The sequence below is a fragment of the Rhinoraja longicauda genome, chromosome 21 (genome assembly GCF_053455715.1).
Source record: "Rhinoraja longicauda isolate Sanriku21f chromosome 21, sRhiLon1.1, whole genome shotgun sequence".
NCBI lineage: Eukaryota > Metazoa > Chordata > Chondrichthyes > Rajiformes > Arhynchobatidae > Rhinoraja > Rhinoraja longicauda.
The window spans coordinates 32409664-32432172 of NC_135973.1; the positions used below are offsets into that span (position 1 = coordinate 32409664).

At 45.1% G+C, this 22509-nt stretch overlaps 1 protein-coding gene across 1 annotated transcript in view; it reads left to right on the forward strand.

Annotated features, from left to right (window-relative positions):
- Nucleotides 1-1755: 1755 nt before the first annotated feature.
- Nucleotides 1756-22509, forward strand: part of mfsd1l (major facilitator superfamily domain containing 1-like) — a 32309-nt gene continuing 11555 nt past the window's right edge. The window contains exons 1-6 of the mRNA XM_078417516.1: nucleotides 1756-1809; nucleotides 11627-11727; nucleotides 14651-14760; nucleotides 15794-15849; nucleotides 17978-18121; nucleotides 22254-22412. Of these exons, the coding sequence (XP_078273642.1) occupies nucleotides 1788-1809; nucleotides 11627-11727; nucleotides 14651-14760; nucleotides 15794-15849; nucleotides 17978-18121; nucleotides 22254-22412 (592 nt within the window). The 5' untranslated portion in view covers nucleotides 1756-1787. The remainder of the gene's footprint in view (nucleotides 1810-11626; nucleotides 11728-14650; nucleotides 14761-15793; nucleotides 15850-17977; nucleotides 18122-22253; nucleotides 22413-22509) is intronic.

Here is a 22509-nt window from a genome sequence, read left to right on the forward strand (position 1 = left end):
CCCCGACCGCCCCGACGTGGCAACTCCAACAGCCTGACCGCGGGACAAGACGGCAGGGAAGAGAAAAAGACATTTTGGCCTTCCATCACAGTGAGGAGGGACTGGAGGAGACTCACTGTGATGGATGTTTCTTTTTGTTTGGTGTTAGTTGTGATTGTATGTGTTATTGCATTTTTATTGATTAATCTTATTGGTCTTATTGTTCAACTGCGGGTAATGTTTCATTTTACTACACATTTATGTGTATGTAACAAATAAACGACTATTGACTATTGACTATGAGGTTGCAGGGTGACTTGGACAGGTTGTGTAAGTGGGCGGATGCATGGCAGATGCAGTTTAATGTGGATAAATGTGAGGTTATCCACTTTGGTGGTAAGAACAGGAGGGCAGATTATTATCTGAATGGTGTCAAGTTAGGAAAAGAGGAAGTACAACGAGATCTGGGTGTCCTAGTGCACCAGTCACTGAAAGGAAGCATGCAGGTACAGCAGGCAGTGATGAAAGCCAATGGAATGTTGGCCTTCATAACAAGGGGAGTTGAGTATAGGAGCAAAGAAGTCCTCTGCAGTTGTACAGGGCCCTAGTGAGACCACACCTGGAGTATTGTGTGCAGTTTTGGTATCCAAACTTGAGGAAGGACATTCTTGTTATTGAAGGAGTGCAGCGTAGGTTCACGAGGTTAATTCCCGGAATGGAGGGACTGTCGTACGTTGAAAGGCTGGAGTGACTGGGCTTGTATACACTGGAATTTAGAAGAATGAGAGGGGATCTTATTGAAACATATAAGATCATTAAGGGATTGTACACGTTAGAGGCAGGAAACATGTTCTCGATGTTGGGGGAGTCCCGAACCAGGGGCCACAGTTTAAGAATAAGGGGTAGGCCATTTAGAACGGAGATGAGGAAGAACTTTTTCACTCAGAGAGTTGTGAAGCTGTGGAATTCTCTGCCTCAGAAGGCAGTGGAGGTCAATTCTCTGGATGCTTTCAAGAGAGAATTAGATAGAGCTCTTAATAATAGCGGAGTCAGGGGTTTATGGGGAGAAGGCAGGAACGGGGTACTGATTGAGAATGATCAGCCATAATCACATTGAATGGCGTTGCTGGCTCGAAGGGCCGGATGGCCTACTCCTGCACCTATTGTCTATTGTTTCTACCCAGCGGTAATCAGGCAACTGAACAATCCTCTCATCAGCGAGAGTGCAGTCCTGACCTCCCAGCTACCTTATTGGAGATCTTTGAACTGCTTTATTTCGACTTTATCTTGCACTAAATGTACCCGATATCCTTTATCTGCACACTGGCCGGCTTAGCTGTAATCGTGTGTAGTTTTTTATTTGCAAACAAAAGCTTTTCACTGTCATTCTGCATACATGATAATAAACCAAAAACAGAACAAAATCTGGGTGGGGGTTTATATGACTCGATCATTTGCATCATTGTGTACTTTACGTTGCTGTTTTACTTCTTGTATGTGACTTTGCTCTTTTTATTTTGAGCCGACTCAATGCATGCTACATTTTAAACTTTGAGATGTAAAATTACCATCTGCATTACCAGGTGTGGTGAAACACGTGTCTATTGTTTTCAGTAGTGGGCGTATTAACAACAATTGGATAAGTTCTGATCTGCGAACCGCTAATACTTCCGGGGTTGTGAAGTTACAAGCGGTGAAATCACATGTTGCAAGTCTGCCAGCCGCGGGCTCCAGTGTATCAGACGGTGACACCAAACCAGTTGCTACTGAATCAGGTCCATCTGCAGGGAAGGAGCTAATTCTCCGGCATGAGCCAGCCAGCAGAAAGAGGTCAGCGTTAATTAGAATGCCTACATGCTTCTGGTTGGTCGGAATGACTTTCTGTGTTGTAAACTCTGAACAAAAGGGTATATCAGGAATGCATGCGTGATTGAAGAGTATTGCTGAAACGACACAAGGAACTGCAGATGCTGGCATTGCAAAAAAAAAAAGACACAGTGCTGGAGTAACTCAGCGGGTCCAGCAGCATCTCTGGAGAAGGTGGATAAGTGTCGTTTGCTTCGGGACCCTTCTTCAGGTGTTAATGTGCGACACGCCGAATATCATTTAAATCCCTTGCAGATGTGCGAGCACCTACTCAACTTTTCTTTATTTTTAAATTCGCCGGTGCTCTCTATTTACGGGGTGACAGGGTTGAAGAATGAGGGTAGATACCTTTAATCTGCACACGCACAGTCCAAAGTCAAAGCGCACTACCAATGGAAGCCCAGCGTTTAGTTAGAATTGCAGCTTACTTTATAACAGTAGATAACATTTACAGAACAGCAGATTATGGCAACCGTCCCAAGATTTGATTTTTTTTTTTAAACAAAAGTAAGGAACACGGAAATAATAATCTTTACCATTGGTCACCTAACTAGCAGCCAGCCATCATCTCTGTGGACTTTATGCTGCTGTTTTACTTCTTGTATATGAATTTGCTCTTTTATTTTAAGATGACTCTGTAGAAGACATTTTAAACATCAAGAGAGAGTCAAGAGTGTTTTATTATCATACTAGAAAAGAGGGCCCGTTGGGCCCGTCCCCACACCCCCCATTCTCTCCTCCCCCAGCCCCACTCTTACTCTCCAAGTGTGCCCGTTTTTTTTTTTTTTCCTAATCAGATGTTTTGTTTTTTTTTCCTAATCAGATGTGCAGTACTTTGGTCAACGTGGGTTGTTTTTAAATGTGCTATACAAATAAAAGTGACTTGACTTGACTTGACTTGACTTGCAATAACAAAAAAGACTTCTTGGAAGCTTTTCGAAACAATGTAGCCGTCACAAGCTGAAAACTAAATCCTTGCTGAAAACTAAATGATTTTCTGTAAACTTTTTGAAACAAATGTAGCCCCTTGAAGAAAAGGGTTAGAAATGAAAATTTAAACTTTAATATCTCTCTAGCTTTAAAAAGGTAGCTTCAATTTGAACGAAAGTACTTACAATAGTTGCCCAGGTTAATGGTGAATACGGCGGTACAAAAATCGTAGCGCTTTGGTGTACCGTCTTGGAGGAGTAGGGTTTGTAAGTTAAACTTCCGTACATACACACATACATCCCTACATACGAACGCAGAGTTTTAGTATTATACTAGACCGAGTGGGCCCGTTGGGCCCGTCCTCGTAGGGTTTCCATTGTAACCGGGAGGGGAGGAAAGGGGGAGGGTTGGGGGAGGGAAGGGGGAGGGAGGAGGGAGGGGGAGGGGGGGAGGGGGGAGGGAGAGGGGAGGGAGGGGGGTAGGGGGGAGGGAGGGGGGGAATGGGAGGGGGAGGGGGGAAGGGAGGAGGGAAGGGGGGGAGGGAGAGGGGAGGGGGGAGGGAGGGAGGGGGACCTCCCCTTTTCCCAGTACCCCTCTTTCCCCGTTGGGCCCGTCCTCGTAGGGTTTCCATTGTAACCGGGAGGGGAGGGCGGGAAGGGGGAGGGAGGGAGGAGGGAGGTGTGGAGGGAGGAGGGGAGGGGAGGGAGGGGGGAGGGGAGGGAGGGGGGGTAGGGGGGAGGGGGAGGGAGAGGGGAGGGGGGAGGGGAGGGGGAAGGGGGGAGGGAGGGGACCTCCCCTTTTCCCAGTACTCCTCTTTCCCCGTTGGGCCCGTCCTCGTAGGGTTTCAATTGTAACCGGGAGGGGGGAGGGAGGGTGGAAGGAGGGGGGAGAGGGATGGAAGGGTGGAGGGAGGGGGGGAGGGATTGGGGAGGGAGGGAAGGAGGGAGGGGGGAGTTAGGGGGGAGGGGGGGAGGGAGTTGGGGAGGGAGGGGGAGGAGGGGGGGAGGGAGTGGGGATGGAGGTGGGAAGGAGGGGGGATGAAGGGGTTGAGGGGGAAGGGGGACCTCCCCTTTTCCCAGTACCCCTCTTTCCCCGTTGGGCCTGTCCTCATAGGGTTTCCATTGTAACCGGGAGGGGGGGGGGAGGGAGGAGGGAGGTGTGAAGGGAGGAGGGGAGGGGGAGGGAGGGGGGAGGGGAGGGGGAAGGGGAGGGGGGAAGGGGGTAGGGGGAGGGGAGGGAGGGGGATCTCCCCTTTTCCCAGTACCCCTCTTTCCCCGTTGGGCTCGTCCCCGTAGGGTTTCCATTGTAACCGGGAGGGGGGGAGGGAGGGTGGAAGGAGGTGGGAGGGGGAGAGGGATGGAAGGGTGGAGGGAGGGGGCAGGGAGTGGGGGAGGGTGGGATGGAGGGAAGGAGGGAGGGGGGGAGTTAGGGGCTGTGTGATGATGGAGGTTGGGATTGAGGGGGGAGGGAGGGGGGGAGCGAGTGGGGATGGAGGTGGGAAGGAGGGGGGAGGAAGGGGTTGAGGGGGGAAGTGGAACCTCCCCTTTTCCCAGTACCCCTCTTTCCCCCACCACCAAGCCCCCTCCGCAACGACCCCTGTTGTCCCCCTCCCCAGTCCCCATTCTCAGACCCCCCCCATTCTCTCTCTCCCCCAGACACACTCTCAGTGCTTTTTTCGAAACACTTGCCCCGGTGGCCCACGAGCATAGGGGCCCAATGCTGATTTCTGTATGTTAAGTGACTTGCAATAAAAAAAAATACTTTAAAAAAAGATAAGTGCTTTTTAAGTGCTTGTTTTGAAACATTCGCGGTCACATAGTGCTTCTCACTGCGATCTGTTAGTGGTGCTTTTCGAAACAATGTAGCACCCATCTCAAACAAGCATTGGGAGGATGGGAGGGAGGGAAGGGGAGGGAGGGAGGAGAGAGGTGTGGAGGGAGGGGGGAAGGGGAGGGGGGAACGGGGGAAGGGGGAGGGAGAGGGGAGGGAGGGGGGATGGGATGGGGGAAGGGGGAGGGAGGGGGACCTCCCCTTTTCCCAGTACCCCTCTTTCCCCGTTGGGCCCGTCCTCGTAGGGTTTCCATTGTAACCGGGAGGAGGGGAGGGAGGGAGGAGGGAGGTGTGGAGGGAGGAGGGGAGGGGGGGAGGGGAGGGGGGAAGGGGGAGGGAGAGGGTTAGGGGGGAGGGGGAGGGGGGAAGGGGAGGGAGGGGGACCTCCCCTTTTCCCAGTACCCCTCTTTCCCCGTTGGGCCCGTCCCCGTAGGGTTTCCTTTGTAACCAGAAGGGGGGGAGGGAGGGTGGAAGGAGGGGGGAGGGGGAGAGGGATGGAAGGGTGGAGGGAGGGGGGGGAGGATGGAGGGAAGGAGGGAGGGGGGGGAGTTAGGGGAGGAGGGGTGAGGGAGGTGGGGAGGGAGTTGGGGAGGAGGGGGGAGGGAGTGGGGATGGAGGTGGGAAGGAGTGGGGAGGAAGGGGTTGAGGGGGGAAGGGGGGGAGGGAGGGAATAGGGGCCCCATGCTGACCTGTGTATGTTAAGTGACTTGCACAACTTTAAAAAACTGGCAGTTGCTTTTCGCAACAATGTTGCAACAATCTCACACAAGCATTGTGACGTCACAAGCTGAAGATGTAAATTTAAAACCGAGCTGATCTCTCATTGGTGCACGGGTGCCATTGTGACATCACGCGCTGAAGCCCCTTCAAGAAAAGGGTTAGAAATGAAAATTTAAACTTTAATATCTCTCTAGCTTTAAAAAGGTAGCTTCAATTTGAACGAAAGTACTTACAATAGTTGCCCACGTTAATGGTGAATATGGCGGTACAAAAATCGTAGCGCTTTGGTGTAACTTCAGGGAGGAGTAGGGTTTGTAAGTTATGGACAGAAATTCTTCGGAATCTTCCGTACATACACATATACATACATACATACGGAATGTTGGACCGCAGAGTTTTAGTAGTATATAGACTAGAAAAGAGGGCCCGTTGGGCCCGTCCCCACACCCCCCATTCTCTCCTCCCCCAGCCCCACTCTTACTCTCCAAGTGTGCCCGTTGGGGAGGGCCCGTTGGGCCCGTCCCCACACCCTTGACTTGACTTGACTTGCAATAACAAAAAAGACTTCTTGGAAGCTTTTCGAAACAATGTAGCCGTCACAAGCTGAAAACTAAATCCTTGCTGAAAACTAAATGATTTTCTGTAAACTTTTTGAAACAAATGTAGCCCCTTGAAGAAAAGGGTTAGAAATGAAAATTTAAACTTTAATATCTCTCTAGCTTTAAAAAGGTAGCTTCAATTTGAACGAAAGTACTTACAATAGTTGCCCAGGTTAATGGTGAATACGGCGGTACAAAAATCGTAGCGCTTTGGTGTACCGTCTTGGAGGAGTAGGGTTTGTAAGTTAAACTTCCGTACATACACACATACATCCCTACATACGAACGCAGAGTTTTAGTATTATACTAGAAAAGAGGGCCCGTTGGGCCCGTCCCCACACCCCCCATTCTCACTCCCCCAGCCCCACTCTTACTCTCCAAGTGTGCCCGTTGGGCCCGGAAAAGAGGGCCCGTTGGGCCCGTCCCCACACCCCCCATTCTCTCCTCCCCCAGCCCCACTCTTACTCTCCAAGTGTGCCCGTTGGGGAGGGCCCGTTGGGCCCGTCCCCACACCCCCCATTCTCTCCTCCCCCAGCCCCACTCTTACTCTGTCCTCCTGATCTGTGTATGTCAAGTGACCACTATAGCCTTCTTTTTTTTTTTTTTTTCCTAATCAGATGTTTTGGGTTTTTTTCCTAATCAGATGTGCAGTACTTTGGTCAACGTGGGTTGTTTTTAAATGTGCTATACAAATAAAAGTGACTTGACTTGACTTGACTTGACTTGCAATAACAAAAAAGACTTCTTGGAAGCTTTTCGAAACAATGTAGCCGTCACAAGCTGAAAACTAAATCCTTGCTGAAAACTAAATCCTTTTCTGGAAACTTTTGGAAACAAATGTAGCCCCTTGAAGAAAAGGGTTAGAAATGAAAAATTTAAACTTTAATATCTCTCTAGCTTTAAAAAGGTAGCTTCAATTTGAACGAAAGTACTTACAATAGTTGCCCAGGTTAATGGTGAATACGGCGGTACAAAAATCGTAGCGCTTTGGTGTACCGTCTAGGAGGAGTAGGGTTTGTAAGTAATCTTCCGTACATACACATATACATACATACATACGGAATGTTGGACCGCAGAGTTTTAGTATTATATAGATAGATAGATAGATATAGATAGATAGATAGATAGATAGATAGATAGATATAGATATAGATATAGATATAGATAGAAGATAGATATAGAAGATAGATAGATATAGATGTCCCAGTAGAACAATGAAAGTCTGACTTGCAGCACAACAGAATATGTAAACATAGTACACTGTAAACAATATGATAAATGAGAAAAAAGGAAAAGTTCAGTGTGTATATATACACATACAAGTACACACACGCACTCGTATATATATATATATATATATATATATATATACTCAAAAATACAAACAATAGTGTGTAACAATAATAGTCTATTGTAGTTCAGAGCTTATTTGAGGTTGTAGTGTTTAATAGCCTGATGGCTGTAGGGAAGAAGCTGCTCCTGAACCTGGACATTATAACTTTCAGGCTCCTGTACCTTCTTCCCGATGGCAGGGGTGAAATGAGTGTGTGGCCAGGATGGTGTGGGTCTCTGATGATGCTGGCTGCCTTTTTGAGGCAGTGACTCTGATAAATCCCTTCGATGGTGGGGAGGTCAGAACTGGTGAGGGACTGGGCAATGTTTAATTTAGTATATTATTATCACATGTTCTGAGATACAGTGAAAAGCTTTTAAGTTGCATGCAGCGAAAAGTTATAAAGGTTCATTTGCATAACTAGGTGTGGTGCAATGTATGTATTTTTTCAGCAATTCCAAACTTTCTATCTTCATTGTAATTTCAATGCACTTGCTCACTGAAATTCAACCTAAACTGGGAAGCTAATGTTTTACGTCGAGCCTATTTTAAAAATACAATTTTTTAAACTTGTGTCCAATTTGCATTACATGCATGAACAATTAGCTATGGAAGTGAAAATCTTATCTCATAACGTGCACAGTGTGATAAACATTGCACGATATGTTGCCGTTGCGGAATACCTTGCCAAGCTTAAGGTAGATGTAACTTTCTTGCAAAAGTGTGGGCTGCTGCAACTCCACAACTACCAGAGGTGGTCACAATGATAGGCTATCAATATCAACCAAAACACAAAATGCTGGAGGAACTCAACATCTGTGGAGGAAATGCAGGGGTGCTGTATCTGGTTGGGACCTTTCTTCAGATGATAGTAGAAGGGGGAGGAAGCTGGGAAGCATAGAAAATAGGTGCAGGAGTAGGCCATTTGGCCCTTCGAGCCTGCACCGCCATTCAATATGATCATGGCTGATCATCCAACTCAGTATCCTGTACCTGCCTTCTCTCCATACCCCCTGATCCCTTTAGCCATAAGGGCCACATCTAACTCCCTCTTAAATATAGCCAATGAACTGGCCTCAACTACCTTCTGTGGCAGAGAATTCCACAGATTCACCACTCTCTGTGTTAAAAAAAACGTTGTCGTCTCGGTCCTAAAAGACTTCCCCCTTATCCTTAAACTGTGACCCCTTGTTCTGGACTTCCCCAACATCGGGAACAATCTTCCTGCATCTAGCCTGTCCAACCCCTTAAGAATTTTGTAAGAGAGGTGGGGGGTGGTACACAGCCTGGTAAGTGTTAGGTATAAACTAGGGAGTGGGGTTTTGATAGGTTAACAATATGGTCGGAAAAAGCAACAATTGTCGTGCCTCCATTCTGAGCTTCCTGCTTCAAGAAGGTAACTTCTCAATCACCTGGGTTTCACCTGGTTGGTGGGTACCTCCATGCAGTGGGCATAAAGCACATCACTCGGGCTAATCAATGTGCACGCTTCAAACCTGCAGAGCGAGCGGCTGGCTGTTTTCCAGCATCACCCACTGCTGCTGGTGACATGTTGTTCTGCCCGGTGACGTCTTCTACATCCTCAAAGCAGCTGGATGATCTGACAATGCTGACCAGACCATACATCTCAACTCCTGATTTACATGGTAAACGATGCAACGTTGTGCAACTTTGTGGAGGTGGAGCACAGCAGCAATCCACCTGGTTGAGACCATACAGCTCCATGCAGTCCAGAGAGATTCCCCTGTGTGTCAAAGGCAGTCATGGTTAGATCCACTGATGTCAAGCCAGGGTTCTTTCTTGTCCACTGCCTTCTTCATGTGGAGGGAAGGACTAAAAAGCATTCAAGGAGATGTGGAAGTTGAAGATAAAACTGCTGACCCCAGAGAGCATCAATGACGACTCTGTTTACAGAACCATGAGACCCTGCTTTGACTCTTCAACACACTGATTAGAAGCCACCAAGGAAAACAAGTTGCATAACAACGCCAGAGACCCGGGTTCGATCCTCTGCTTGGGTGCTGCCTGTGTGGAGCTCGCACATCCTCCCTGTGACCGCGTGAGTTTCCTCCCACATCCAGCAACAGATTGGCTGGAGCAAATAGCCAAGGTTAAACCAAAATTGGACTGTGGGAGCAGCCTCTCTCTCTCAATGATGTGGAAGACCCTGGTCACCAGGTGTGAGATGCTCTCGGTGTCGCTGTATGTGGGGCATGACTGGTCATGTCCCACTCCTCTACTGTGGTCGTCACCAAAACCATCTTCTGTTTCATCTGGACTTTCAGATAGAATATGTCGTAACGGTCACGATACTCTAGTCCCCAGAAAACAGAAGGAAAAGTGTCGCCAACATTGCCCTCATCCAACTTTGTGTACGGCTGCATCAAGCCGTGCACATAACCGAATCCACAAGTGGCTATTGTCACTGTCTCCTGAAGTTCCACGTGTCCCCAGTGTTGTGAAGGAAGGGCCTGGCCTTGTTGCCATGCAACATTCCATTCAAGTTCTTTCGGAGAAAACTTTTGCAACAGGTCCATCAGACAGTGGTCAGCAGGCAGAGCGGGAGAAGAATGGGTTGCTCCAGTGGGATGGTTTTTTTGAGCAGATTAGCAAAACTATTTGGCTGAATATTTCATTGCTAGAACCCCCAGACGGTTCTCAGGGGTCACAGCCAGACAGACATCAAGTGCTGCTGGAAGATCGTAGACTTGGTGAAAGACGCACTTTGATCTGCCCAATATTTGTTGGTCTTCCAGTACCACAAGATGTCCACGAGCGGCTCTTTCCAAGCTGCAGGTGTACATGCTAAGAGATGCACTGAAGCTTGATGTCGCCAACACAAGGGCTTTGTGTGGAAAGACTATTTTACAGCTCTGTTGCTGTGAGTCATTGAGGTGCTAAGCCCTGCATAGAAAGCCTTTCAAAACATGGTTTGTATCATCCAATTAAGTCACATGAGTGACAATGGTGCCCTATACATAGCATATGCCGGCACTGCAACTGTATAGATCTGATAACATTGAATGTATATACCGAACAACACAATTAAGCCATGCACTTTTTTCTATTCCTTGTATATATACGTGAATGGTTATTTTAAGAATCAAATGAAAATCCTTTTAAACACTTTTTTATTCTTGAAAATAATTTTGCCACAATATGTAGAGATTGTAGACTTTGATTTTATAAAACTGTCAGACAAAGTATATTATAGCCCAACATTTGTAAAACCTAATGAACTTCCCCTTTATTGGCATCTGCTGCTGGCCAGTTTCACGTCACCGGCATTCAGCAGCAGTCATAACAACGGATTGTCACAGATATGGAATGAGAAGGCATTACTAAATTAATATGATGCAGAAAAATGGTAAATAAACATTGCACTATATCCTTAATCTCAAACTAGAAATTGATGCATCATTAATCCATGCTTCCAAATTCCTTAAATTTCTATTAAGGAAATTATAGCTTTTCAAATTATTTTTAAAATATAGATTGATAAGCAAGAACTTGCAACACAATTAAAAGTTCTCTCGTTTCCAGGAACTAAATGGAAGATTCGCAGGGTATTTTACAATGGAATTAGTTTGTAAAATATTAGTTTGTAAATTAAATTTGTTTGTAAATTCTGGTTGAAGAAGTCTACAAAGAGTGCAGTATAGAAATTGGTTAAGGCAAATCAGGTGTTAAGGAGCATGGGTACTGACCAATAACAAGGCTTTTTATAGTAACTAGTTGGGAAAGGAACACAAAAATGACAATGGGAAACAATGAGAGAGCACTTCACCTGAATTTGGAAAATTCTAGAAGGGAGCAAAGTACCCAGGCTGCAGATCAGAACTGGTTGTGTTATTTAGATTGGACAGGCTAGATGCAGGAAAAATGTTCCTGATCTTGGGGGAGTCCAGACCCAGGGGTCACAGTTTAAGAATAAGGGGTAGGCCATTTAGGACTGAGATGAGGAAAAACGTTTTCACCCAGAGAGTTGTGAATCTGTGGAATTTGCTGCCACAGAAGGCAGTGGAGGCCAATTCACTGGATGTTTTCAAGAGAGGGTTAGATATAGCTCTTAGGGCTAATGGGATCAAGGGATATGGGGAGAAAGCAGGAACAAGGTACTGATTTAGAATGATCAGCCATGATCATATTGAATGGTGGTGCTGGCTCGAAGGGCCGAATGACCTATTCCTGCACCTATTTTCTATGTTTATTTTCAGTTTATATTCAGGTTCCAGCACCTGCAGTTTTATTGATTTCCAAGTAGTGTGTTAAGTTTTTTTATAACTGACAATATTGTAAATTGACAATAGTAATGTTACATCCATTCGTTCTGCATGCTTTTTACACCCTATCCCCTCTCTCCTTTTAGCCTATTACAGGTTCCTGGTACTATTTTTCAACTGCCTGATGACTTTTGGTTCCTATTTCTGCTTTGACATTCCCAGTGTGCTTCAGGAGCAGTTCCAGGGGGTGAGTACTAGATTGTCCACAGGATGAACTTGTTACAAGAATTTGTAAATCACTTGCAACTAACCTGTTCCGTCTCCCTTTCCAGGGAACATCACTGTGCCTGTATGGTGCTTTGGGCCACTCGTATACGGGACATTCACTGTATGTTTACCAGCATGTAGTCATGACTAGCAAGACCTCCAACTCAGGAACAGGTGGTTCAGCTCACCAAATCTTCGGCATACATTGGGCACCTGAATACACCAGTCTTGCATTAATCCCATTTTATTCTGCTGCTATTCATGTCCCCCTAGATATTGCCACTCACCTAACCATTCAAGCCAATTTACAGTGGCCGTTTAATATATTAAGCCATAAACCAGAGCAAATCCATACTATTACAGGGGAACTTGCAAACTCCATGCAGACAGCACTAGAGGTCATAATTGGATCTAGAAGGATGAGGGGGGATCTTATTGAAACGTATAAGATAATTAGGGGATTGGACACATTAGAGGCAGGAAACATGTTCCCAATGTTGGGGGAGTCCAGAACAAGGGGCCACAGTTTAAGAATAAGGGGTAGGCCATTTAGAACGGAGATGAGGAAGAACTTTTTCAGTCGGAGAGTGGTGAAGGTGTGGAATTCTCTGCCTCAGAAGGCAGTGGAGGCCAGTTCGTTGGATGCTTTCAAGAGGGAGCTGGATAGAGCTCTTAAGGATAGCGGAGTGAGGGGGTTTTGGGAGAAGGCAGGAACGGGGTACCGATTGAGAGTGATCAGCCATGATCGCATTGAATGGCGGTGCTGGCTCGAAGGGCTGAATGGCCTACTCCTGCACCTATTGTCTATTGTCTATTGACCATCATTACCAAGAGCTCCTTATCTCTTTGAATCAAAAACACAGAACACTCAACAACCCTTGGCCTTCTTGTTTAAGCATCGGTCGTTGTCAGAAGTGCACTGTCTGCCCTGTAATCATGTCCTGTAACAAAGTTTGGGATAGATTGTGTGCAGCCAGAGTCTCGTATTGGGCGTGCAGGAGATGTGACCGTCCCAACGCAGCCACATGAGAGTGACAAGGATTGAATGCTGGAGATGTTGTCCTGGGAGAGGCGGCTGATGTTGTTTTGCTGATCCTTCCATTGAATTTGGAGGATTTTGTGGAGACAACATTGATGGTACTTTTCTGTGATTAAATTTGCCTGTGTAGGTAGTCAGGTAGTTGGGGTCCCAAATGCATATGAAGGGGGCAGAAATCACTATTCTCAGAAGATCATGAGTTTTATGCCTAGTCTGAAATCTTCAAATATCCTTTTCTCAATTAATCAAGTGCTGTTCATAATCACTTTAAAGGCAGTGATGAATTTCATCATTGGGGGCTCCTGCGATATGGGAAGTCGCTTATGTTTACCACGGTATTGATCTGATTTAACAAAAAGAAAATCTTGTTAGGGGGCACCGAGGTGCATCAAGGGAAGGCTTGGAGATGTGGATGATGTGAGACGTCATCTGTTTGATGCTTTGAAGGAGTCAACAATATTGTTCAGATTTAGCATTTGATTCAGTGCAAACAGAGATTTCGTCTCCAGACCTTAGCTTGACAACTGAGGTTTGGGTCATTTTGGTTCTGAAATGCAGTTAGCATGAGTTGAACAGTTTCACATTAGTTCTGAAGATCAGGTCCATATGTGTGGGAAGTTTGTTGGAGCTGAGGTGTAACATGGTGACAAGAAAGATGGAGAAAAAAATAGTACAGCCACCAACACATTTTAACAACCAGACTTCTTTGCGATTGTTTTATTGTCGAGCTATGGGTTGGCATCATGACTTGCATGCCACTGTGCAGCAAGCAAAAGATGGAGATTAATTTCTCTGGACATCTGAATTTCAGGAGGGTATTTCACAGTCCCTCCTGATGAATGGATTCAGAGGTTTAGTGAGGTCAAAGAAGGCTGTGTAGAGTGGCTGTGCAGATTCCTGCATTGTTCTTACAGTTGTCTGGCAGCGTGGATCATATCCACTGTGCCTTTAGATGGACAGACTCCACAATATAAATTGGCCGCCACTCTTCAGTCATTGTGTAGGAGGGAAAGGCAGATGCTGGTTTACACCGAAGATAGACACGCAATGCTGGAGCAACTCAGCGGGTCAGGCAGCATCTCTGGAGAAAAGGAATCGCTAAAGTTTCGGGTCGAGATCCTTCTTTGGACTAAGAGTCAATGGAAAGGGAAATGAGAGATATAGACGGTGATATAGAGAGATAGACAACAAATTAATGGAATATAAGAAAATAACTGCAGATGCTGGTACAAATCGATTTATTCACAAAATGCTGGAGTAACTCAGCAGGTCAGGCAGCATCTCGGGAGAGAAGGAATGGGTGACGTTTCGGGTCGAGACCCTAGTCTATATCTCTCATTTCCCTTTCCCCTGACTCTCAATCTAAAGAAGGGTTTTGACCCCAAACATCACCTATTCTTTTTCTCCAGCGATGCTGCCTGACCCGTTGAGTTACTCCAGCTTTTTGTATCACTCTTCAGTCATTTATCGATTGGTCAGTCCTGAAAATGCACTGACTTGCGATGTAGTTTAACAAAGCCTGCATTAACGCAAAAAGTTACGTGAAGACAATATCTACATATCTTTTGCTTCCCCCATCCCTTGTCATTTAAAGCGAGTTTATCTTCTGGAGCTTTATTAGCTTTTGCAAAATGTTAATTATTTGTTTTGTTTGATGCTGGGAAAATTACAACTGATGTCATGTTAATGAAGAGGATCCCACTGGGGATAAACTAATGTTTTGTTGAGGATGGTCACAGATCTGGACTGGATTAGAAGTATGAGTGTGAAAAAAAAGAATTGGGATTAACAGATTAATTGTGTTCTATGTCTGTCCTCTGTTGTCTCTGATAGCCTGACAGTGTTGTGGCCTGTTCCTTTCCAGAATCTCACGTGTCTTAATGCTAACGTCACTAATGGGACCACAGATTGTGTGGAGGGACTGGGAATGACCCCACAGCAGTACAACCTTCTCTATGCTATCTATGCGTGGACGTAAGTATCCTATGTAACAAAATAAATACTTTCACATTGTCCACAAGAACATTTTTTATTTTTTCCAGCACTCAAACTAGGTAATAAATTTCAGTACAGTGGTCCCTTTCCATCCATCCATCCATTTTACAGAACATCAGTAAATCTTACCATTTATCACCATATGTTAACACATGACTCGTGCTTGTTCTTGATGAGTAGGGTGAGGTAGCGAGTTTAAACAGGCTCTTCAAGTACATGGCCACTGTGCCTCACCTTGTGTTCATTTTCGCTGAACTTGCTCAATCTTCTATGCATTTGTAATTAGAGAGATAGTTATTTGTTGGCACTTAGAACAGAAACAAGCCCAGTTTTGTTTACTTTTTTCCATTTTTAGCATACTGTAAAAGTACATGAAACAGTACAGGTCTTTCAGCACACAATCACAGGGAGAACGCAGGGCCGTTTTTACAGCATTATGGGCCCCCGGGCAAAGCAGTGTACTGGGGCCCCTACCGTTACTCTCCCCCACCCCTCTTTCCCTACCAGCTCCCCCCTGTCGTGCTGGCGAAAAGCACTTACCGAAAAGCACTTAGCGATGGACTTAGGGTGCTACATTGTTGCGAAAAGCACTTACAGATCGCTGTGAGAAGCACTTAGGGATGGAAAAGCAAAGCACTTAGGGAGCTAATTGTTGCGAAACAGATCGCTGTGAGAAGCACTTAGGGACCGAAAATGTTGCCAAAAAAGCACTTATTGAACCTACATTTTTAAAGTAGTATTTATTTATTGCAAGTCACTTAACATACACAGATCAGCATGGGGCCCCTATGCTCGTGGGGCCCCGGGCAAGTGCCCATCAGGCCCATGCGTTAAGACGGCCCTGGGAGAACGTACTAACTTTGAACCTGTAGTCATGTTCGAACCTGGGTATCTGACACTGCAAGGCATCAACTCTATCACTGCATTACCGTGCCGCCCTTTAATAGACAAATTCTTGGGTGTGCCTTTTTAATTGTATTCTCTATTTGCATTTGTATTTTCTCTCCTGTAGAAATGCTCTGGTGGTGATACTGGCAGGTTTCTTCATAGACAAGCTGGGAAACCGCGGTGAGTCTGAAGAACTGAATGAATGTCTGCAAGGAGCCCATTAAATAAGTCTTCTGTTTATTGTGGGAATTCCATAGGGAGTTCCTCTTATCCACAGCACAGCAGGTTCTTCAGCTTATAATGAATCAGAAATAATTCAACAGGCACATGTAGTCACAATAACCTGAGTGTTGAGCATGCTGATGTTAGTTGGGTGTGTGTGAAGCTGCATGTTTGTTAGCAGCACTTCAATAGCCTAAGCATTTGGAAAAGCTTGCCATTTCCTATAACTGGAACTCTCTGAGTGGCATGATTCAGGAAGCCTGTATATGCCACTGATTCTTTTCAATCTGGTTCACCAGTATTTGCACATTATTGCTTTGATCAGAAAAAATGTACTTTGTACCAGAACATAAAAATGTAGCAATCTTCTTAATCGTGGAGACCATCAAAATAACAACAGTTTTAATTTTGTTCTCACCTTAATTTTTGTCTAACATTATAACCAAAAGAAAATCATTAGTTAAGCAGCTGAAGATGGTTGTGCTTTGGTTGCCATCTGGAGGATCTCCTAGTGTGGTATCCTGATTGACTTCCATCAGCCCCGTTCACCTTCCCAAACCCCTGGTCTTCCGTTGACTTCAAAGCTAACAGTGATCCATGGTGCTACAATTGGTTAAATGGCGTCTCGAAGCGAAGGACAGTAATTCTCACCTAATTTTTGGAACTCGGCGTTTTGGTTGGATGGCTTGAATGAGCACATTATTGGGTGCTATTGGTGCCATTTCTGTATCCAGTATTTTCCATCTTTTCTGATATCCTGAAGTGTGAGTATCAAATAGAAGTCCCAGGGAATCGTAAGAAACTTGGGAATGTTTGTAATGTGGTCAACCTAAGTACCAAACAAACTGGAAAAGGATTATGGAAAATTAGGCCAATAGTGAAGGTAGCTTAAAAACACTTTAGAAGAGGCAGTAAATAGATTGGGGAAGTGGTTACATTACAAGGCATTAGCATACGATCAGGCTCTTGAACACCACACAATACTAACCTCAGCAACTATGAACTTTGGACTGCCTTTGTTGCACTAAGGACTTTTTTTGTTGCACTAGAATCGCTATTATCATTTTATTGAATTTTTAACAATTATATATTATCTGTGAATATTGCATTTAAAGCACTGCAAGTAAGAATTTCATTGTCAATACATTGGACGATTAAATATTCTTGACTCCAGAGCTAGCTGGACTAAAGATAAACATAGAGGGTGCATAAGAGTTGATCATGAGGTAGACATACTTAGAACAGAAGGCCCCAAATTAGACCAAATCTGTCATGCGGTTAGAGGCAACTCTCTCAATTAAATGCTACAAAAAAAAAGTAGGTTCCCGATGCGTTATTGTGAAAATAGGTTTATAAATTCTTGGAACAGAATTAGGCCATTCGGCCCATCAAGTCCATTCTGCCATTCATGGCTGGTATATCGTTCCCTCTCAACCCCATTCTCCTGCCTTCTCCCCATAACACCTGACACCTGTACTAATCAAGAATCTATGTCTTAAAAATATCCATTGACTACACAGCCTTCTGAGGCAAAGAATTCCACAGATTCACCACCCTCTGACTAAAGAAATTCCTCCACATCTCCTTCCTAAAGGAGCATCCTTTAATTCTTAGGCTTTGACCTCTTGTCGTAGACTCTCCCACTAGTGGGAGTTAATTCACTTGTGTTAAATTCTTGTAACAACAGTATCGGCATGCTTAAGAAAGATAGGGGGAAAAAAGTAAAATATTGATGGGATACACTAAGACAAAAGATGACTAAAGGTTCTACTCTAGTGTCTACCAAAATAGTTGTGCACCTGTTTAGTCCTAGATAAGAAAAACCTGAAATAAGTTTTCAAGTAAAGCCGAAGAGGTCGAGTGAAGGGAACTGCAGTCATTTAAAAAATGGGTTAGGGAAAAGGTTAATTGATCAATGATAAATGACTGGGATAATCTCCCAGGAAAAAAATATTTGAAACATTTAAAAATAAATTGGCATCTTGGGGTATTTATGTTGATGTCTTAAATGTTCTTTTGATTTTAATCATAAGGTAAATATTCTGAGAGCTTCTCTGGTTGAAGCCATTTGTATTTTCCCCTACAGTTGGCGTCCTCTTGTTCTCCTTTCTTATTGTGCTGGGCTCGGCCACCTTTGCTTTGGGATCTCATTTCAAGGGGACCCGTTACCTATTGCCACTGATGCTCATCGGCCGACTTCTCTTTGGCTCAAGTAATGGGTCACTCATGAGTAAGTACTAGTTCAACCTCTTGGCACCAGACTGAAAGGAAAAGGCTAAGGCTTAGAACTGATTGTCTGAACAGTTAAATCATTCATTTATTTAATGTTGAGCATTACAGCACAGGAACATGCCCTTCAGCCCATGATATCTATGCTGACTATGATGTGAATTTAAACCAATCCCAATCTGCTTGCACGGTCCTTATCTCTCCATTCCCTGTCTGCTCATGTGCCTATCTAAATGCCTCTTAAATGCTGCTATTATTTAAGACAGCTTAAATGACGACGACTGCTGTTGCTTTTTTCACCACTTCCCCTGGTAACGCATTTGAGACACCTACCACCTTGCATTTGGGGGAAAAAAACTTTCCTCATAAATCTCCTTTAAATTTGCCTCATATCATATCATATCATATCATATATATACAGCCGGAAACAGGCCTTTTCGGCCCACCAAGTCCGTGCCGCCCAGCGATCCCCGCACATTAACACTATCCTACACCCACTAGGGACAATTTTTACATTTATCCAGCCAATTAACCTACATACCTGCACGTCTTTGGAGTGTGGGAGGAAACCGAAGATCTCGGAGAAAACCCACGCAGGTCACGGGGAGAACATACAAACTCCTTACAGTGCAGCGCCCGTAGTCAGGATCGAACCTGAGTCTCCGGCGCTGCATTCGCTGTAAAGCAGCAACTCTACTGCTGCGCTACCGTGCCGCCCTGGATCTCCTTGTTGTTCACTATCCAGGACAATGCGCATTTTAATTAATATTACTAGCTGAATTATTCCCTTTCTTCCTCAAGGATTGAATGAATATGCATTTCAGTCTTCAGTCTTTGTGAAATGAAAACTTTTGAGTTTTGTTTTCAGTTTTGAGGGATTTTTAGGATACTAGCACTGCTGGTGAGGACAGCAATTATATGTACAACTGTCCTAGACAATAGACAATAGACAATAGGTGCAGGAGTAGGCCATTCAGCCCTTCGAGCCAGCACCGCCATTCAATGCGATCATGGCTGATCACTCTCAATCAGTACCCCGTTCCTGCCTTCTCCCCATACCCCCTCACTCCGCTATCCTTAAGAGCTCTATCCAGCTCTCTCTTGAAAGCATCCAACGAACTGGCCTCCACTGCCTTCTGAGGCAGAGAATTCCACACCTTCACCACCCTCTGACTGAAAAAGTTCTTCCTCATCTCCGTTCTAAATGGCCTACCCCTTATTCTCAAACTGTGGCCCCTTGTTCTGGACTCCCCCAACATTGGGAACATGTTATCTGCCTCTAATGTGTCCAATCCCCTAATTATCTTATATGTTTCAATAAGATCCCCCCTCATCCTTCTAAATTCCAGTGTATACAAGCCCAATCGCTCCAGCCTTTCAACATACGACAGTCCCGCCATTCCGGGAATTAACCTAGTGAACCTACGCTGCACGCCCTCCATAGCAAGAATATCCTTCCTCAAATTTGGAGACCAAAACTGCACACAGTACTCCAGGTGCGGTCTCACCAGGGCCCGGTACAACTGTAGAAGGACCTCTTTGCTCCTATACTCAACTCCTCTTGTTACGAAGGCCAACATTCCATTGGCTTTCTTCACTGCCTGCTGAACCTGCATGCTTCCTTTCATTGACTGATGCACTAGGACACCCAGATCTCGTTGAACTCCCCCTCCTCCTAACTTGACACCATTCAGATAATAATCTGCCTTTCTATTCTTACTTCCAAAGTGAATAACCTCACACTTACCTACATTAAACTGCATCTGCCATGTATCCGCCCACTCACACAACCTGTCCAAGTCACCCTGCAGCGTTATTGCATCTTCCTCACAATTCACACTACCCCCCAACTTAGTATCATCTGCAAATTTGCTAATGGTACTTTTAATCCCTTCGTCTAAGTCATTAATGTATATCGTAAATAGCTGGGGTCCCAGCACCGAACCTTGCGGTACCCCACTGGTCACTGCCTGCCATTCCGAAAGGGACCCATTTATCCCCACTCTTTGCTTTCTGTCTGTCAACCAATTTTCTATCCATGTCAGTACCCTACCCCCAATACCATGTGCCCTAATTTTGCCCACTAATCTCCTATGTGGGACCTTGTCGAAGGCTTTCTGAAAGTCGAGGTACACCACATCCACTGACTCTCCCTTGTCAATTTTCCTAGTTACATCCTCAAAAAATTCCAGTAGATTTGTCAAGCATGATTTCCCCTTCGTAAATCCATGCTGACTCGGAATGATCCCGTTACTGCTATCCAAATGCTCAGCAATTTCGTCTTTTATAATTGACTCCAGCATCTTCCCCACCACTGATGTCAGACTAACTGGTCTATAATTACCCGTTTTCTCTCTCCCTCCTTTCTTAAAAAGTGGGATAACATTTGCTATCCTCCAATCCACAGGAACTGATCCTGAATCTATAGAACATTGAAAAATGATCTCCAATGCTTCCACTATTTCTAGAGCCACCTCCTTAAGTACTCTGGGATGCAGACCATCAGGCCCTGGGGATTTATCAGCCTTCAGTCCCATCAGTCTACCCAAAACCATTTCCTGCCTAATGTGGATTTCCTTCAGTTCCTCCATCACCCTAGGTTCTCCGGCCCCTAGAACATTTGGGAGATTGTGTGTATCTTCCTCAGTGAAGACAGATCCAAAGTAACGGTTTAACTCGTCTGCCATTTCTTTGTTCCCCATAATAAATTCCCCTGCTTCTGTCTTCAAGGGACCCACATTTGCCTTGACTATTTTTTTCCTCTTCACGTACCTAAAAAAACTTTTGCTATCCTCCAGAAGATGACGGTGAATCTTCTTGGAGTGCAAGGGTACAAAGTGCTGGAGAAACTCAACTGGTCAGGCAGCATCTGGGGAGGGAATGGACAGGTGACATTTCAGATCAGGACAGTTCCTCAGATTCTTTCTGGTGAGTATAGAAAGGGACGGCAATTTGGCATTTTGACAGATGAAACAAAACTCCACGGTCTGTCAGTCAGTGGTGCTTGTGAGTGATGTGAGAGGAAAGGATAGTGTATGAGCAGCAAACCTGTCCGTCATCACTTTGTCATTCAGCAGATGGTTGGAGGTCATTCTGTTTCTTGTCACACTTCAGCTTGGATTCTCTGTTAATTTTGTAAGGTGCTAGCTTAAACTAGCTCCTCCTTATCAAGAGCTTATGGGCAGTTAGTGTGAATACCAAATTTCTTAATTTCACCCGAACCAACAGTCTGTTTGTCCTTTCCTTCCTTGTTGTTTGTTTGTATGTATGTGTTAAATGTATATTTTAGTGTTCTTTAGCTTGTTTTATGTGGGGGGGGGTGAGTTGGGGGAAACTTTTTCTAATCTCTTACCTCGACGGAGATGCGATTTAAAAAAAAAAATTGTATCTCTGTCCGCACTGCGGCCTAACATCGAAGAGTTGGCGGCCTTTGCTGGAGACCGACTTCGAGAGCTCCACTGCAGGTGCCTGCAGACTTTAACACCGGGGAGCTCGTGGTCTCTGGTTAGAGACCGACTTCGGGAACGCCAAGCCGCAGGAGCTTCGACCGCCCCGACGCAGGGGCTTCGACCGCCGTCTGTGGGAGCTTCGATTGCCCCGAACCTGGGAGAATAAAAGAGGAAGGAGATTGGACTTTATTGCCTTCCATCACAGTGAGGAATGTGGGGAATCCACTGTGGGGAATGTTTATGTTAACGTTTATGTAGTTGTGTGTTTTGTTGCTTTTTTTTGGTTTGGCTGTATGGTAGTTCGAATTTCACTATCTTAATTGGTACATGTGACAATAAACTGACCTTGAAACCTGTCGCTGTATTGTATGGTAGATTTGGGATTTATCTGTTGTATGCAAGAGGGACTCGGCGTGGGGGGCCACTGAGAACAAAGAGGGGCCTGTGGGGACCATGATAAATACTTTGTAACCTTGTTGGCCCCTCTACTTTGCAACTCTTTGCATACCTTGTGTACAAGTATACAAAAGAGAGAATTTCACTGTGACATGTCACATGTATTAATGAAGTATCTATTAATCAAGTATGCTGAATAGTGCCCTTTCCCAGTTGTGTGTGTGTTCTTTTGTGACGTGTGTGAACCCCATCATTCACTTTCTGTTCCTTCTCTCTCCAAACTCTCAGTTGCACAAGATCGAATCGTTGCTTTCTGGTTCAAACGCCAGGAGCTGGCTATGGCTTTTGGACTGATGGCGGCCTTCTCTCGTTTTGGCAGTGTCCTCAATTTTTTATTAACCCAGTCTTTAGAGGCACGCTTTGGGATTCAGTGGACTCTTTGGGGAGGTAAGCATGGATATGATTAATTTTTGTTGAAGGCCGTGGATTTGAAAAATATTTGCGTGAGGAAAGTAAAATCAGTCCTGTGCTGATTATTGTATCG